General features: G+C 43.0%; 1 protein-coding gene across 2 annotated transcripts in view; it reads left to right on the top strand.

Annotated features, from left to right (window-relative positions):
• Positions 1-17977, top strand: part of PLCE1 (phospholipase C epsilon 1) — a 273926-nt gene that overhangs the window by 192444 nt on the left and 63505 nt on the right. For both annotated transcript variants that reach the window (XM_065893739.1, XM_065893740.1), the window contains exons 4-7: positions 1127-1272; positions 7394-7652; positions 9715-9920; positions 13098-13773. In XM_065893739.1, coding sequence (XP_065749811.1) covers positions 1127-1272; positions 7394-7652; positions 9715-9920; positions 13098-13773 — 1287 coding nt within the window. The remainder of the gene's footprint in view (positions 1-1126; positions 1273-7393; positions 7653-9714; positions 9921-13097; positions 13774-17977) is intronic.

Here is a 17977-nt window from a genome sequence, read left to right as displayed (position 1 = left end):
GGGAGTCAGGGAAGTGGTTGCCTTAGACCTTGAACTCTTTTTTCCCTGCAGGCTTCTCTGTTCAGGCTTCACTCTCGCTCAAGCCAGGGAAATGAGTTGCTCCCCAGGTTTCAGCACTGTTGCTAAACCAGGTACAACTAATGGGCCATGTGGGGTCAAGACCAAGGCTTTGATCTATTAACAACTGAACTTATCAGCCCAGACCTCAGCCAGGATGGAGAAAGTAACGTAAGTGAACACTAGTGTTCCAAGCACCAAAGTACAGGTAGCAGCAAAATAATCTTAGCAATTAATCAAAGGATTTTGAGGATGCATACCATAAAGGGGGGACTTTAGTAATAGATTATTATTAAATATTATACTTCAGTCTGTGTAGTAGAAAAGACAAATCACACTAGACTAAACTTAAGCCTAGAGCAGGAGAACAGTATATACATTAGGCATTTAGTGAGTGGTTAATAGGGACACCTCTGGGCTACACACCTCGGTTCAAATTCAGGCTTTGCCACCTATTGGTTGAGGACCTTGAGCAAGTCTCTTAGGCCCTCTGTCCTTCATTCGTCATCTATAAAATGAACAGTTATAGTTCCTGACTCAGGATTGTTGTGAGAGATATGTGAGTTAACGTATATGAAGGGCTATATTGGTTCTATTATTTAGTCATTTGAGGAGCATAATAGATAATGTTTTTATGAAAGACAGTTCAAAAAATTTTTTTTGCATTTTTTCATTTAATATTACGCATTTTATTAATTGACAAATGGACTTTCATTTATGGGCTAAGTGCATTGATTGCATTTATTCTTGCTCTTTCGGTCAAATACATTTAAATCATAGTTATCCTTAGGCCTTGTTTTCTTATGGTCTCATGGAATTTTATAGCTGAAAAGGGATTGTATAAATTACCTTTCAGCCTCATTTTAAAGATGAAGATGAAGAATACAGAGAGGTTAATTCCATTGCAAAGCAGTGATGGAGCTAGAGCTTCAATTCAGTCTCTTGGCTGGGTCCTTCATTTCCTAATACTAAACTGACTTTTTAAAAAAAAAACATTTTTCTTATGGAAAAGTATGTATCAAGCTTCCAGCACATGGTTTCAGTGGACGCCCCTCTCTGCATTCTGCAGGTGAGCTCCTGGGTGACGTGGCTGATCCTCACGGCGGGCTCCATGGAGGAGAAGCGGGAAGTCTTCTCATATTTGGTGCACGTGGCCAAATGCTGCTGGAACATGGGCAACTACAACACCGTCATGGAGTTCTTGGCCGGCCTCAGGTATGGGTGGTAGGGAATATGGTTTTCTGGGGGGTTTCCTCTTACCAGCTGCATGGCACTGAATTAATTGTCTGGGTAACCATATTTACCCAAACCAGACAATTAGACGTGATTATTTGGGGGAAATAACCTCTGCTAGCACCACAATCCGTGTCCCTCAAAGATGCTGCAGAATTCAGAAGTCACGATCCTAATTCACTGGGTCTGCTCTGATCCCATGCTCTTGGCCAAGCTAAGTATCTGATTGCATAACTCCATCAACCCCATCACTGACCTATCTCTTCCCCTGCCTGCCCTGTAAGCCCCACTGTTACCTATCTCTTCCCAGCTCTGCCTTACGAATTACCCCAGCACTATAAGCTCCCAACTACTGACTGCCCTTAAAAATAACAGTGGTCACCACTGATAATAAGCATTGAATAATGTTAGCTCTCATTTTTATTGAACACTTACTATGTGTCAAGCATTGGACTAAGCATGTTCTATGCATTAAATCTTTTAATTCTCAGAACAGTTTTTGAGGTAGATACTATTATTATTCCCACACCATACAAAAGAAGAAACTTCTAACTAAGGTAAGAAGAAATTAAGTCATTCACCCAAGGTCACCTGGCATGGCTGGGATGTGACTGCAGGCCACCTTGAGTTCAGAGTCCGTGCCCTTAACCTCTGTGATATCCTGCTCTTACGCCTTCTCCATCAAGCTAATAATAAGATCACCATTCTGCCCATAAAGCCTCCTGCCTTGTTCCGTTTCAGCTTTGGTTACCTTGCACAAAGTAGCTGCTTCTCACTCTTGCGGGTGAAAGTGTGGTGTGAAGGAGACGAGTATGAATGGTCGAATGAGAATAGCAGAGAATCAAATCCTGGCTCCCCCCCCCGAATAGCTGTGTGATCTGGGCAAGTTACTTGACTTCACTGAGCCTCAGTTTCTTCATCTGTAAATGGGGACAATAGTGAAAATCACCTACCCCTTTACATAGGATTTAATGTGATAATGTAAAGTGTTGAGTATGTGTGTCTGGCATGTAGTAAGCCTCCGGAAAGAGGACCTGTGATTGCTGTTGTTGTTGTCTGGGATTCACCTTCCCATTGAGGGTTCTATAAATCTATAGATAGACCTATAAATAGATCTTGCTTCATAACACTTCAAGGCTTTTCTTTGATTCTCCAGGCCCTACATAGGGATTCAAGGTTGGGGGTGGAGGGGAAAATTCTGAGTTGGAAATTTTTCTGTCCTTTTGAACTTTCTCAACTAAGAATAAACTCAAATGATCATGTCATTGGCATTTAAAATGGTCATACAAATGCACCAAGCATAGCTCAAAAGAAGGAAAAATACTGGGAGAAGGAGGCTTTATCCAGATGATTTGGTTCTCTTTGTGATAAATTTTCTACAAAGAATTTGTGTCACTTTTCTTAAAAAAAAAGAATGATCACATTATGATAAAATAGTTCTATTTTAATGGTGCTTATCCTCTGCATTTGACTGGCAAACTGGTGCAGGCTGTTGTCTGGGGACTTCACGTCTTCTCTTCGGGATGTCACTGTCCTCACAGCTTGGCAGCTGTCTCCCTCCACAGTGAATGATCCAAAAGAACAATGCTGCAGTACCTTTTATGTCCTGGCCTCAGGAGTAATACACTGTCACTTCTGCCATATTGGACTGGTCACATAGGACCAGCACTGATTCATTATGTGTGGGGACCACACTGCAGGAGGACGTGTGGATCTTTGGAGGTTGGCTGCCACATACCATGTATTAGAGCAGGGGTCTCCAACCGATAGTGGTCCATGGCCTGTTAGGAACTGGACCGCACAGCAGGAGGTGACAGGTGAGCGAGAGAAGCTTCATCTGTATTTACAGCTACTCCCCATCGCTCGCATTACCACCTGAGCTCCACCTCCTGTGAGATCAGTGGCGGCATTAGATTCTCAAAGGAGCTCAAACCCTACTGTGAACTGCGCGTGCGAGGGATCTAGGTTGCGCGCTCCTGATGAGAATCTAATGCCCGATGATCTGAGGTGGAGCTGAGACAGTGACGCTAGCGCTGGGGAGCGGCTACAAGTACAGATTTTCATTAGCAAAGTGGTTTGACTACACAGAGACTATAATAAGTCAATTGCTTGCAGACTCATAGCAAAACCCCATCAGTGAGTGGCAAGTGACAGTTAAGCTGCATCTTGTGGAGTAGACTGAACATAAGCCACATAATTCAGGTGTCACTGTCTCCCATCACCCCCAGATGGGACCATCTAGGTGCAGGAAAACAAGCTCAGGGCTTCCCCCTGATTCTGCATTACAGAGAGTTGTATAATTATTTCACTATATATTACAGTGTAATAATAATAGAAAAAAAGTGCAGAATAAACGTAATGCGCGTGAATCATCCCGAAACCATCCCCCCCCACCTCTGTTCCGTGGAAAAATTGTCTTCCACGAAACCAGTCTCTGGTGCCAAAAAAGTTGGGGACCGCTCTATTAGAGACTCTCTTGATACAAGAATGGCCTCAGAATGACCCGTGGAGACCTTGGGTGAATGGGAATTTTAGACCCAACTTAGTTTGAATTCAAAATCCAAGAAGTCCATAGAGTCAGGTAACTCTTTCTTAGGTGAGGAATAACCCCAAACGAGCTAACCTCACCACTGATTCCTGGGCACCCCAGACCCACTGCTACCTAGTTTCATGCTCCTATATTTGGCTTAAAACTGAACTGATCTTTACAAATAGATGGGTAAAAGTACCAAGTTTAGTAGCTCTTTGGCTGGAACAATATATACAGGAGGTAAGTTGCTAGATGTCCTTATGATGGAATGATTGTGGAGGCAGAGCTCATGTGTGTACTTTCAGGTTTGAAAATATTTAGATTACAGGTAATTGAACTACACCAAGATAACTGAAAGTTTTTTATTTTTAAAACGATTAGATGAGAAGGGGGCGCTTACTGTTAAGTGACTGCTTTTCTGTATACTTTATACATTTTGCTTCCTCAAACTAAATTCTCAGCTGTTTACAGGAAACAATTAGAAGTACAAAGATTTACATATAACAAGATTTACTCAATTTTAATGTCAATATAAAATAACCCAAGTGTCAACTACACTTCAGTTTTAAAATAATAAAATAAAATAACCCAAATGAACAACAATAGAAAAATGAGGGAAATAACATGATGCAGTCATACAATGGAATATTATTTAGCCACCAAAAATTATGTTTATAAAACATTTTTAATATCACTGGAAAACAAGTAACATAAAATACGTAAAACTACGTGGGAACAAAGCGGTCTATACTTAATAACCTCAGCAATATTTATACAACAAAATTTATTATTAAATGTTTAGACCAGAGAGACACAAATACAATAAATACTGGAAGGAAATATACCTAATGTTGTCTGTGGGTGGAAGGACTACGGGTGGATTTTCTATATTATTGGTATTTTCCAGGTCATCTACGATGGGCATCTACTACCTTTATAATCATAAAAAGAAATAGAGGTTTTTTAAAAGTGTCAATTCTCAGTCTAACAAAAAATCATTTGATCTTTACTGAGGTTTGTCTTTTGCCCCCCAGAGTACTATGACGGCTCCATTACTCACGGAAAGAAGGATGATTAAATAATGAGAACCAAGTCTCATTCATGTATTCACTTCATTTATTTAAACCTCTACTCCATGGCCCCAAAAGGACTCTCACCACCTTATAAGGAACTCGTTGTAGAACAAGCTGAACTTAGTGGGGTGAAATCAGGAGACAATTTTATTTTTCTGACCTCACTGTCTTTCAAACCTGCCAGTTGGCTCTCCTTCCCCTAGCTCTGGGTCGTGTCTCTGGGGACGCTGTGTCTTTCCCCATCACTTCTGTGGTTAATAAGCAGTCTCATTCACCTACGTCCATGAGCGTGAATGAACCTGAGAATCGTACGGCAATGCCACAAAAGCAGGTTGCCTGAGAGTTACCTACAGCGTGACACCGTTTGTATGAAGTTTAAAAATGCACAAACGATTCTACAAACTGCTTAGCGCTATCTGTGTGTGTTGGGAAAGTATCAGGAATTGTAAGGGAAGGAGAGCACTAAAGTCGCAGTTGTGGTCCCCTGTGGTCCTCTGTGGTGAGAGAGGGAGGAGGATATGCTCGTGGAGGAATCCATTGGGGCCTCAATCATATTATTAATGCTTTATTTTTTTAAACTGAGAGGTTGATGTGTGGGTGTTTGTCATGTTGTGCTTCTTTATGTCTTTTGGATATCTTAGATATTACATAATGATCTTTTAATCCAGTCTGATATAAATCAAAACTTCAACTTCTCATTTAAAGCTTCACTCTTTCCCCAATTTTGCAGCCCATCCAGTCTCAGAAAGCTGCGGGAGTGTGGGAAGACATGGTTTATCTTTTCTCTCCCTCTCCCTCCAACTCAGAGTCCCTGCAGAAGAAATGGGCAGGAGAGGAGAGGAGAAGGGTGGAGGGGTAAAGGGAGCCCGTGTTACTTGACTGGGGCAGCGGTGATCTGGCCTTGGAGCCCCCACTGAGAGCCATGAGAGGTGGTTTCAGGGTTACTTCCTAGTTACCTGCCTTAACTTCACCCACTGTCCCATAGCCACCTCCCTGCATTGTTACCTGGTAAGGGGCAGTGCACCTCTGGCTGACTACTCAGTCCTCCCCGCTACAGTGTCTAGTTCTGGAAGTCCTACCCTCACAGACTCTTTCCACTAAGGTCACCTCATCGGCAGGCCTTTCAAGATAACTCAGGCCCCACTGACTCTCAGAGTCCATTCCTGACTCACAGAAACACCCAGCGCTTTGCCCGCCCAGAGTCTGCAAATGCGAGCCACGCCCGCTGGAACCTTCTCCCTCATGCTGCCATCAGGCAGCTCAAGGCAGCCTCTCATCGTTAGACTTCCCCAAGCAAATCACACAGCAGTCAGTCTCTGACCAACAAACTGCCGGGACATGGATCAGCCGCTCCATGGAGTTCCCTTGAAGCCCCTGCACTTGGGTGATTTCCTCCTTCTCACATATGGTGCCCTGACAGCCCTCTCCAAAGAAGCGTTCCCTATGTGGCTGCTCAGACCCAGTTCCTCTGCTGATGGAGGGTGGGAGACCTCTGAGGGCAGAGCAGTTTGGGTCTCCTGGTGCCAACCCACTGCCTCTCTTTAGAAGGTGGGGTTCAATGTCAGCTGTTGTTCTCAGCAGCAATTTCAAAGTAGGAAAAATCTCATTTAACATCCTATTCTGCAAATAATACTTTAAGATAATGTCCCTCAAGACAGGCCAGTGACTTAATGTCAGAGCTGGATTCAGTAGAAGCAATTCAACAGAAGAGGTCAAAACAGGCTTTGTGGGTATCCCTGCGGGACTGGCCTAATCCAATAACATTTAAAAGATCAAGAGGAGTGGATGGAACACATTTTCTGCGGGCGATCCTCCATAAATACCTGTAGAAACCATATTACCCAGGAAGTTTCCCTTTTGGGAAATCAGAAAAACTCAAACTTAAGTTCAGTGCCCACCTTCCGAAATTAACTCCTCCTACACGTGTGTGTTCGTTTTTTGGCTGCATTGGGTCTTTGTTGCTGTGCGCTGGCTTTCTCTAGTTGCGGCGAGCGGGGGCCACTCTTCGTTGAGGTGCGCAGGCTTCTCATTGCAATGGCTTCTCTTGTTGTGGAGCATGGGCTTGCAGGCACGTGGGCTTCAGTAGTTGCAGCACGCAGCCTCAGTAGATGCAGCACGCGGGCCCTAGAGCACGTGGGCTTCAGTAGTTGCAGCGCGTGGGCTCAGTAGTTGTGGCACACAGGCTTAGTTGCTCCACAGTATGTGGGATCTTCCCGGACCAGGGATTGAACCCGTGTCCCCTGCATTAGCAGGCAGATTCTTAACCACTGCACCACCAGGGAAGTCCCCACATGTATTTTTGTATGTATCTGTCCTATTTAATTTTGTGTTTCAATTTATTAAAGTAATATTCACATCATTTGGGGAATCCTAAATAAATATTAAAACAGAAAGAAAACATGAAATAAAATGAATTTTGTATGGAATTTAGGCTATTTCATGTAAATTATATTATTTCTCCTTCAGTCTAAAAAAAAAAAATGTCATTGACTTGTAATAGGTCAAGAAAAGTTTTAAAAATGTGGCAGTTTATGGACCAGTCTGACCTGGAGACGATGAGAAGCCTGAAGGACGCCATGGCCCAGCATGAATCTTCCTGCGAGTACAGGAAGGTGGTGACTCGGGCGCTGCACATCCCTGGCTGTAAGGTGGTTCCATTCTGCGGGGTGTTTCTGAAGGAGCTCTGTGAGGTGCTTGATGGAGCCTCCGGCCTCATGAAGCTTTGCCCGAGGTACAATTCCCAAGAAGAAACTCTAGAGGTGAGGCCTTTCAAAATCCTCATGGTCTGGTGAGTCATTGTTGCCGCCTGGCTTGTCACTCACTAAAGCCAGAAGAGAGACCTTTCTGAGCCCAGGGTTATCAGTTGTCACTGTTGTGTTGGGTAATAGGTCCTTGAACGTTCCAGAGAAAAGAATGCCAACTAACACTGTTGGGGCTTAATATTAAGTTAGCTTTAATGAGGCAGTGTGAAAGTACAAGTGCAAATGGGTATTGTTTCCTGATTTTTTTTTAAAGGTTGATGGGGTTTTCTTCTCTCTTATTGGGTGGGAATGTCTGGGTGCAGGGGATACAAGAAGTCAAGCGATAGTGGTAACTTTTCTGGATCAGTGGAAGAAAGACTGAAGGGAAGTCAATACTGCCTTCCTTTCCTCCTTTGTGGGAATCTGGTACGTCTTCTAAAGATGAGCTCCGGGCTCCTGATCGCACTGCCTCCGTTCCCCCTGGCCCGTTGCTTCTCATTCCTGACCCCCAGCATGGAGAAGACCACAGAGCTTGGACACAGAGCATTGGGCATTGGAGAGAAGGGCATTGAGAAATGGAAGAAGATATGGAAATCTCTTATATAGTGTTTAGAAATGATAGAAGGGACTAAAAGGGGGGAACTTTACAGAGAATTTTGAGGAGTCCCATACCTGGAAGTCCCACACCGAAATCTAGAGTCATTCTCACCATGGTGACAGCACCCACTGCTGACCTTACACACACACACTCTCACACTCACACACAGCCCTTCTCAGTGGCAGTGGGAAAACTTCCTAAAACTGCAGCCTCTTCCAGGTCACCTGGGAACAAAAGCATTGCCTGGTATCAGGGAGACTTAGAACCTCTGACAGGTGCCGGCAGCACTACTGGCTTGCATCTCCCTGGCTTATGAGGGAGGGATAAAGTGCAAGAAATGGAGGGGAAAGCTTAAAGCAAGCCCCCCAAAGCTGCACCCACACCGCCTCCCTCATGTCTCAGAAGGCAGGAACACCCTATCTCATGGCCTAGCTGCCCCTCTTGTTACCGACCAGGGTTCTTGGCCTTCCCCAGCCAATAGAAATTGACTAGAGGCCAGACAAGAAATTCAGGCAAGGCTTTATTGGGGCCCCTGCTGCAGCTCCCTGAGCGGGGGTGGGGAGAGCTTGTTCCTTATATGGGGTGAGGGTAGGCATGTGTTCAGGGGTCGGTCCAGACCGGTGGCTTAGGTGTTTTGCCAACCCCTCTCGTGGTGCTGTGTGCATGGGGCATGCTCAGTACCCTGCTTTTGCTCCCCACTCTTCAAAAGTGTCAGTTGGGTTTTTTTGGTCTCTTTGTATCTTTTGGGTCTAGAATTTGCCCCAACTGTGCATGCATCCGGTTATTTTTAGTCCTGTACAGTTTCTTTGCATTTTGTTGCTGGAGGAGAGGTGTGTCCAGGTGCAAGCACTGCAGCACTGCAGCAAAGGGTCCCCGGTCCCAGCACTGCAGCAAAGGGTCCCAGGTCCCAGCAAAGGGTCCTAGGTCCCAGCCTGTCTCACTCTGACTTCTGATGGGAGAAACTTCCTGATCACAAATACAGACAATAAGAGCTTATAAACCAGCAGGAAGCCTCTGTGTTATACCGTAAGATGTATGGGAAATAAAGCAAAATGTCCCCCTTTCTCCATCATTTTCTTGGGCCCCAGTAATTTTATCCAGTTCCATAGAATAATACACTTTTGTCATGGTTTTTCTCAATTTCACTACAAGGATAAAATAACCCTGTCCTTCCTCTGTAAAGTGGCTAATCTTCTCCCTAGGGAACCCTTGAAAAAATATTGCTTTTTATGTTGTAAATTCAAAGTGGAGTGTTGATTCCTAGCGGGACTAAAGTTGTCTTAGTGGAAACAAGAGTGACTTTTGGTATTTCATGCGGTGAAAGGAAAAAAATGTTTTTCCTGGAGGTTTTCTTTCCCCCAGTAAAAGAGGCACAAATGCCATTATTTATGACTGTTACAATTTCGTTTCCCTAGCTAAGTAGGTTATTTAGATGTAGTATGTGAAGTTGCAATCACAAATCCTCAGTATATTTTTCTGTAGTTTGTAGCCGATTATAGTGGACAAGATAATTTCTTACAACGAGTGGGACAGAATGGCTTAAAGAATTCAGAGAAGGAGTCCACCGTCAACAGCATCTTTCAGATCATCAGAAGCTGCAGTCGAAGTCTGGAGACAGAAGAGGAGGACAGCCCCAGTGAGGGGAGCAGCGCTAGGAAAAATTCCCTGAAGGATAAAGCCCGATGGCAGTAAGTTTTACATTTTAAAAATTGGGATGCGCGGGCTTCCCTGGTGGCGCAGTGGTTGAGAGTCCGCCTGCCGGTGCAGGGGACATGGGCTCGTGCCCCGGTCCGGGAAGATCCCACATGCCGCGAAGCGGCTGGGCCCATGAGCCATGGCCGCTGAGCCTGTGTGTCTGGAGCCTGTGCTCCGCAGCGGGAGAGGCCACAACAGTGAGAGGCCCGCGTACCGCAAAAAAAAAAAAAAAGTGCATAAAAAAGAGTGGATTTGCACCTAGCACCCAAATTTTGATTTCTAATAACATTTTTCAGTGAAAGAAAGCAAAGCTTCTTGGAGAAATGGCTGATTCTAGGACTGGGACAGGAAATACACAAGATGAGCCTGGACCATCTTGTGCCAAAAACTAAAGAAGTGCTGAGAAAAAAAAAACAAAATAATGAGGTTATGTCAAAGAACTACAAGAGCCAACTGAAAGAGCTCCCGATTGCCAACTGGAACTATTTGAGCAACAAAATAAAGTAGTATTAGATTATAACCCAAAGTATTATATAAATATTCATGAGTCCATATATGTAAATGATAAATAAACAAACAAATCGGGGAGAAGAGACAAATCTCCCATGCAGAAGAATTCCAAATAACTTATGTATACACTCCACCCTCTACAAGGTAGAGCAGAATTCCTTAAGTGTGGGCTGCACGCAGTGAATTCCTTCCAAAGATTACAGTGTAGAAAGGAGTTCTTTTTTTTTTTAAAGTGACTTTGCAGTGGACATGACCAGCACTACCTCAGCCAGGTCGACATCAACAGAGTAAGTCGTGTTGATAGTATGTTCCCTGAATGTGGTGTGATGAAAATGGCACTCTACCTCTGTGGTCTTCCTCCCCAGAACCCAGAGCCCCAGAATAATTATGAGAAAATTAGAAAATTATCAGGCAAATTCTAATTGATGGTCATTCTACAAAATGCCTGACCACTGCTCCTCAAAACTGTCGAGACCATCAAAAACAAGGAAAGTCTGAGAAACTGAGAAAGTCTGAGAAACATAAAGAAATATGATGGTTAAATGAAATACGGATTCCTGGATGGAATCCTGGAACAGAAAAGGCAAATGGGTAAAAAACTAAGGAAATCTAAACAGAGTACAGACTTTAATAAATAATTATGTATCACAGTATTGGTTCATGAATTGTGTCAAATATACCACCCTTAATGGAAGATGTTAATAATAGGGAAAACTGGATGTAGGGTATACTGTCTTTGCAATTTCTCTACAAATCTAAAACTGTTCTAAAATTAAATTTTTTAAAAAAAAAAAGCTAATGTTTTTGAATAGTTTCAAGTGAATGCATGTGTAACTACCACCCAGAGTGAAAACATTGTCAGCACCCACAAACCCCTTGTTTCCCTTCTCCATTATGTCACCACCTCTCTCCCTAAAGAAGAGTTCACTGCTGTGATTGTATGATAGTACATCCTGCTTTTCTTTATAATTTTACCACTATTGTGTCTCTCTAAACAATATAGTATAGTTTTCCCTGGTTTTGAAATTTATATTAATGTAATCATACAGTATATATGCCTGTATGTCTTGCTTAAGATTTGTCCATGTTGTTGCAGGCAGCCAGCCATTGCATGTTCATTTTCATTGCTATGCAGGATTGTGTTATATGAATTACTTCAAATTTTATTTATACATTTTATTGTTGCTGGACATTTGGGTTGTTTCCAGTGTTTCCAGTGTGGGTGATTTGAAAAGGATATTCTGACCGTCAGGTTTGTGAGATCCCTTGTGGATTTCTTTTCTTTCTTAGGAATATCTATTTATGTGGGGCAAGGAAGAAGAAGCTCTTGCTGTTTGAAAGCAGTAGTGGGATCTTGCTCAGGGACCAGGAGCTAGCCTGAGAGTCCGAGAAGCCCAGGGCTGCTGTTCATGCCTTGCCAAGAGGCAGTCGGCTGCCCGACTGCCTCAAGATGATGGGAACATTCCTTCCCAGGGATGTATGGACCTAACTCCTTCTCAGTTTTATCCACCACTTTGCTAGTGATATCTATGGATCAAACAGCAGAAAGCTTGATCTTAGTAACAATTCCTCATGCTTCGAAGAGAATGAGTCTCTCTTAGGCATGTTCCTACCAAGTGGCCAAATAGAAAGGAGGCAATAAAGGCTCCCTTGCCTTCCCCCTAAGATCCTTCTGGCCCTGGTAATCCAGGTTCCTGACTCAGGGAAGGCAACGTGCTAAACTGTCCAAGCAGACAAGTCCTTTATGTGCACACACAGGCGCACACACACACACAGTGAAAATCTAAGGTTGAGTCAAGGAGGGCTGTTCTTGCTCATCTGGTACCATGACAGTATTTCCCAATGAGTGCCTTTGAACTAATTGTATTTTATTTTTAGCAGAGGCACTTCGCAGGCCCACTTATTAAGTCTTGTTTTGCCTATTTTAACCCCATTGTATTTTGTTATGACCAAGTAGAAGGCAACGCACCTAGTAATGAATAGCCCAGGCTAAAGGGTCAGACAGACCAGAATCCTGCCTTGGGTAGGTCTCTTCTGAGTTGGGTAACCTGGAGCAGTTACTCATCCCTTCTGAACCTCAGTTTCCCCATAGGTTAAAAAAAAAAATAAGAAAACTTACTTTGCAAGTAGGTCAAATAAAGTGCAAAAATGTATGTGTTTAACACAGTTCCTGACACAAAAGGAAAAACTAATAAATAATGAAGATTATCGTTGTTTACATTAAAAATGCAATAACTGGGGACTTCCCTGGCGGTCCAGTGGTTAAGACTTCGCCTTGCAATGCAGAGGGTGCGGGTTCAAGCCCTGGTCAGGGAGCTAAGATCCCACATGCCTCGCAGCCAAAAAACCAAAATATAAAACAGAAGAATAGTGTAACAGATTCAATAAAGACTTTAAAAATGGTCCACATCAAAAAAAATCTTTAAAAATGCAGTAACTGATCTAGTAGTTCCTTTCTTTAAGCCTTTGGTCAGACATATTGTTAAATATAAGGTTTTCAAATACAGCTAAAAAGATTACTCTGTGACTTTTAGCATTTTATATTTTCTATGCTTATTTGAATTAGTGGAATTAAAAATGGTGTCCAGTGTCAGTGAAAGCTTTTTGTTGTTCTCACTTCTGATTATAAGACAGACCAAATTTGTATCCCTTTCTATCAGGTTTATAATTGGAGATTTGCTGGATTCTGAAAATGACATCTTTGAGGAGCCCCAAGAATGCGACCCTCATGGAACAGAAGAGCCACAGAAGGCCTTTGACCACGGGACAGAGCTCATCCCGTGGTACGTGCTGTCCATCCAAGCTGATGTGCACCAGTTCCTGCTGCAGGGGGCCACGGTCATCCACTATGACCAGGACATGCACCTCTCTGCCCGCTGCTTCCTCCAGCTTCAGCCTGACAATAGCACCTTGACCTGGATAAAGCCCACCACTGCTTCCCCAGCCAGTGCTAAAGCAAAACTTGGTGTGTTTAGTAACACATCCGAGCCTGGCAAATTCCCATCGCTGGGCAATGCTGGATTAAGTGGCCTGGCAGAGGGGGTCTTGGATATGTTTTCAGCAAAGGCTGTGTACATGGGACACCCTAGCATTGATATACACACTGTGTGTGTCCAGAACAAACTGAGTAACATGTCTCTCTCAGAGACTGGTGTGACACTGCTCTACGGGCTTCAGACCACGGACAATAGGTTATTGCACTTTGTGGCACCAAAGCACACAGCTAAAATGCTCTTCAGTGGATTGTTGGAACTCACGAGAGCTGTGAGAAAGATGAGGAAGTTCCCTGACCAAAGACAGCAGTGGCTGCGGAAACAATACGTCAGCCTCTACCAGGTAAGGGGTACAGCCTTCCCTCTCTCCTCGGTGGTATAATTCTCCAGATATAATTGTTGTAAAAGCACACTGGACAACTAGACCACCAAGGTTCATTCTCCCAGCTCTGTCACTTCCTACCTGAGTGATATGGAACAGCTTTTATTTAACGTCTCTGTGCCTCAGTTTCTCATCTATAAAGTGAGAATAATAATGATACCTGTCCATAGGGTGACTGTGAGCTTTAACTGAGTTAATATGTGTAAAGCCATAATGTAAATTCATAGGTATAAAGAAAAGTGTCTGGCTCATAGTAGGTCCTATTATTATTTTGTACGAAAACAGTGACTGGTCATTGTACGTCTCACATCTGGAAAGAAACAAGTTAATATAAGCGTTTTCACTTACTCAAAGTGAAAATGGAAAGCATTGTATATGAATGCTTTTATTATTAATTAGGGACTAGCTGATACATTGGAAACCTTCACTTTGGAAATTGAAATCCTGTTTCATCTTCTAATGTGCTCCGTGACCCTAGGAGGGTTATTTAACTTACTGTGTATTGCTGCTGAACTGTAGGACTTTTAAGGTTAAAAGAAACTTTCCCAAATGTGAGATAAACTCTACCTAGAGTTCTTCCAAACCAGATTTGTAGTGGCAGCAGCTCTTAGGAGGCGGTTTCTCATAGTCTCAGGTTAAACTGAGCGAGTTTTTCATTAACCCTAAATTATCAGGTACTTTGACACTCCAGCTAAGGGTGGCAGGAGGCCTGGGCTGAATGAGGTGGTGAGAAGAGACACAGGCATAACCAGAGTAGCACACTTGTGGAGGAAGGAGGGCAGAGATTGCTCAGAAACTGAGTCATAAACCCCACTACAAGGTGACACTGTTGGTGGTGGTGTCAAATGAGTTGTACAAAGTATTCGGTTTTTCTTTGCTATGCTTTTCTATCTATTGGGGAGGGGGGGAATTATCTTTTCTGCTAGTGTCCCAGAACAAATAGAAGTATGATTGAAATTACTCAAATGACTGATTTCATGCACTTTTCACAGTGCTAACATGTTTCTGACAAGTAAAAACATCTTCCTCTCTGGAATGTTAGTAGAGGCACATATAGGACCCCTTCTTTCCCCTTTTCCCACATCCATGCAGTACTTGTGATAGAGATCCTATCCTGAATAACTAACTTGATGAATGCCTTAATAAGCACATAGACCTATATACACGATGATGCTGCACTGCGCAAAGCCAGTTTCAGTTAACTCATCTAAAATGGAAACCAAAATACCTGCTTCCTGTCTCTTCCACAGGGAGCTCTCAGTGCTGCCAGCTGCTTGGAAGAAAGGTCTTCAGGAGCTATTATCAATATTGATTTTCTTTTTTTTTTCATAAATTTATTTATTTATTTGTTTATATTTTTGGCTGCATTGGGTCTTTGTTGCTGCACGCGAGCTTTCTCTAGTTGCAGCAAGCGAGGACTGCTCTTCGTTGCGGTGCACAGACTTCTCATTGCAGTGGCTTCTCTTGTTGCAGAGCACGGGCTCTAGGCACACGGGCTCAGAAGTTGTGGCTCGCGGGCTCTAGAGCACAGGCTCAGTAGTTGTGGCACACGGGCTCAATTGCTCTGCAGCATGTGGGATCCTCCCCGACCAGGGCTCAAACCGGTGTCCCCTGCATTAGCAGGTAGATTCTTAACCACTGCACCACCAGGGAAGTCCCTTGATTTTCAATTACAGTCATTTCTCAGCCTTCTAGAACCATGAAAATCCATTCAAGCTGGGCATAAACCAAAATCTTTGGGTTTTGTGACAATCACTGTCACAAAGCCTGTGTGGTTTATTTGCTCCATTTGTTTCCCTCCCCATGTTATAGCATAAAGTAACTGAATTAACATATAAGGTCTACTTAGTTTCTCATTTAACCTGGTAACCTTCAGTTTGTGCTGAAGGAGGCACCAGCTGAGACCATGAACAATGGTCTGATGAGAAGAGGTGAGAGCAGAGACAGAGGAAATGACTTGGAGCAGATTCAGTCCTACACAGTTGCAAACACAGCTACACCCCTTCCTGTCTCCCAGCCCCCACCACTCCACCCCGTGTGGAACCAAGTCATCACAGTGTAACAGCAAAATAGCTCCAATATACCTCAGTCACTTCTGAACACACAGGTGACATTATCCCTCAAAACAGTGTACTACGTGAGCTGCCTAAGACAGGCAACAGTCTTAGACACTCAAGATTTCTTTCTTTCTTTCTTTCTTTTAAAGTGAGAAAGGTCAACGGACTACTCATTTTCCCATCAAATAGACCAGTTCCCAAATGATCTCAGGAAACATCAAAAAGATGCTAATTTCGTACTTGGAGAACAAAAGGTCAAACAGGCATCATGCTAAATAAATGCCCCGCTTGTCTGACTTGTAATACGACTTAGCACATTTAAAGCCCCGAGAAGTCTCAGAGTACAACCGAAACCTACTTAAATGTATCTATAAATTAAAGAAATGTATGAAAAGTCTTGATTTCTTCCAAACTTCTGTTAACAGCCCTATAAGTGTATCTCTTTATCCCCAGTTTGGGAAGAGCTTATATAGAAAATAATCTTTCTGACATAAGAGTCCTTTTGTGTGATGAATGTTTGCACGGTTACTTGCAAATATAAGTATTTTAGTACTAGTAAATGTAAATTGATCTAATGGCAATAGTAGCAGGAGATAAAGCAAAAGACAAGAAGAAATAGTGACATTTGTAATGAAGCCTAGGAATACAGGAAAGTAAAAGAAAGTAAACTCTGCAGAGATTCCGTGTGGGGTGTGGAGGAAAGGCTGGTATCGAGCTTTGGCTCAAGGTTATCATGGGCAGAGCTTGGGAACTCATATACTTGGAAAGATCTCTGGGAAGCTGAGAAGGTTATACACAGGATTATCAGTAAACTTCTTTGATTGTAAGCAACAGAAACAGATTCTGGCTATCTTTAAGGGAAAAAATGGGATCTATTTAAAGAATTAGATTAGTTTCACAGTCTTTAAGATATCATATGCAAAGATTTGCTGGGTTAAAAGTGCATGAATATTTTTTAAGGAATTAATTTCCTAATCCTCAACTTCCACATGAACTGTTTTCTAAAACTGAGAATGAACCTTCACTCACAATAGTCCTTCTCCCAAATTAAAAATAGGACATATTTCACCTATCCTAAACAAGTTTATTGTTTTGTATAAAACAAAAGAAAGATTCAAACTACATTTTAGTTCCCAGAGAGTCTCCTTTAAAGATTAAACGAAAGCATCCTGCCTTTTCCAGGCCTAAAATATTTCCATTAAAAGTAAAGCTTGGCACATGTTGACCTGTTCTGAATTTAGAAAAGCCAAAGCAGTGGGGGCTGATTCTTTTATATGTACATGGTAATGGATCTATTAAATTTTTATATTAAAGATTTTATTTTTTAGAGCAGTTTTAGGTTTATAATAAAATTGAAAGGAAGGTACAGAGATTTCCCATAAACTTCCTGCCCCCATGCCTGCATGGCACCCCCATTATCAACATCACTCACCAGAATGGTACATTCTTTACAAAGGATGAACCTATGTTGACACATTGTAATCACTCAAAGTCCATAATTTACCTTAGAGTTCACTCTTGGTGCTGTACGTTCTGTGGGCTTGTGCAAATATTTATTGACATATATCCATCACTATAATATTATATGGAACATTTTTTTTTTATTTATTTATTTTTGCTGTGTTGGGTCTTCGTTTCTGTGCGAGGGCTTTCTCTAGTTGCGGCGAGCCGGGGCCACTCCTCATCGCAGAGCGTGGGCCCTTCACTATCGCGGTCTCTCTTGTTGCGGAGCACAGGCTCCAGACGCGCAGGCTCAGTAGTTGTGGCTCACGGGCCTAGTTGGTCCACAGCATGTGGGATCCTCCCAGACCAGAGCTCGAACCCGTGTCCCCTGTATTGGCAGGCAGACTCTCAACCACTGCGCCACTAGGGAAGCCCCTTATATGGAGCATTTTCACTGCCCTAAAAATCCTGTGTGCTCTGCCTGTTATCTCTTTCTCCCACTCCACCCCCACCCCTTCCCCTAGTCCCCTGCAACCACTGATCTTTTTATTGTCTCCATAGTTTTGCCTTTATCAGAATGTCATATAGTTGGAATCATACAATATGTAGCCTTCTCAGATTGGTTTCTTTCACTTTGTAATATGCATGCAAGTTTCCTCCCTGTC

Source organism: Phocoena phocoena, chromosome 16 (assembly GCF_963924675.1).
Source record: "Phocoena phocoena chromosome 16, mPhoPho1.1, whole genome shotgun sequence".
Lineage (NCBI taxonomy): Eukaryota > Metazoa > Chordata > Mammalia > Artiodactyla > Phocoenidae > Phocoena > Phocoena phocoena.
This window is presented reverse-complemented; position numbering and strand designations above follow the sequence as displayed.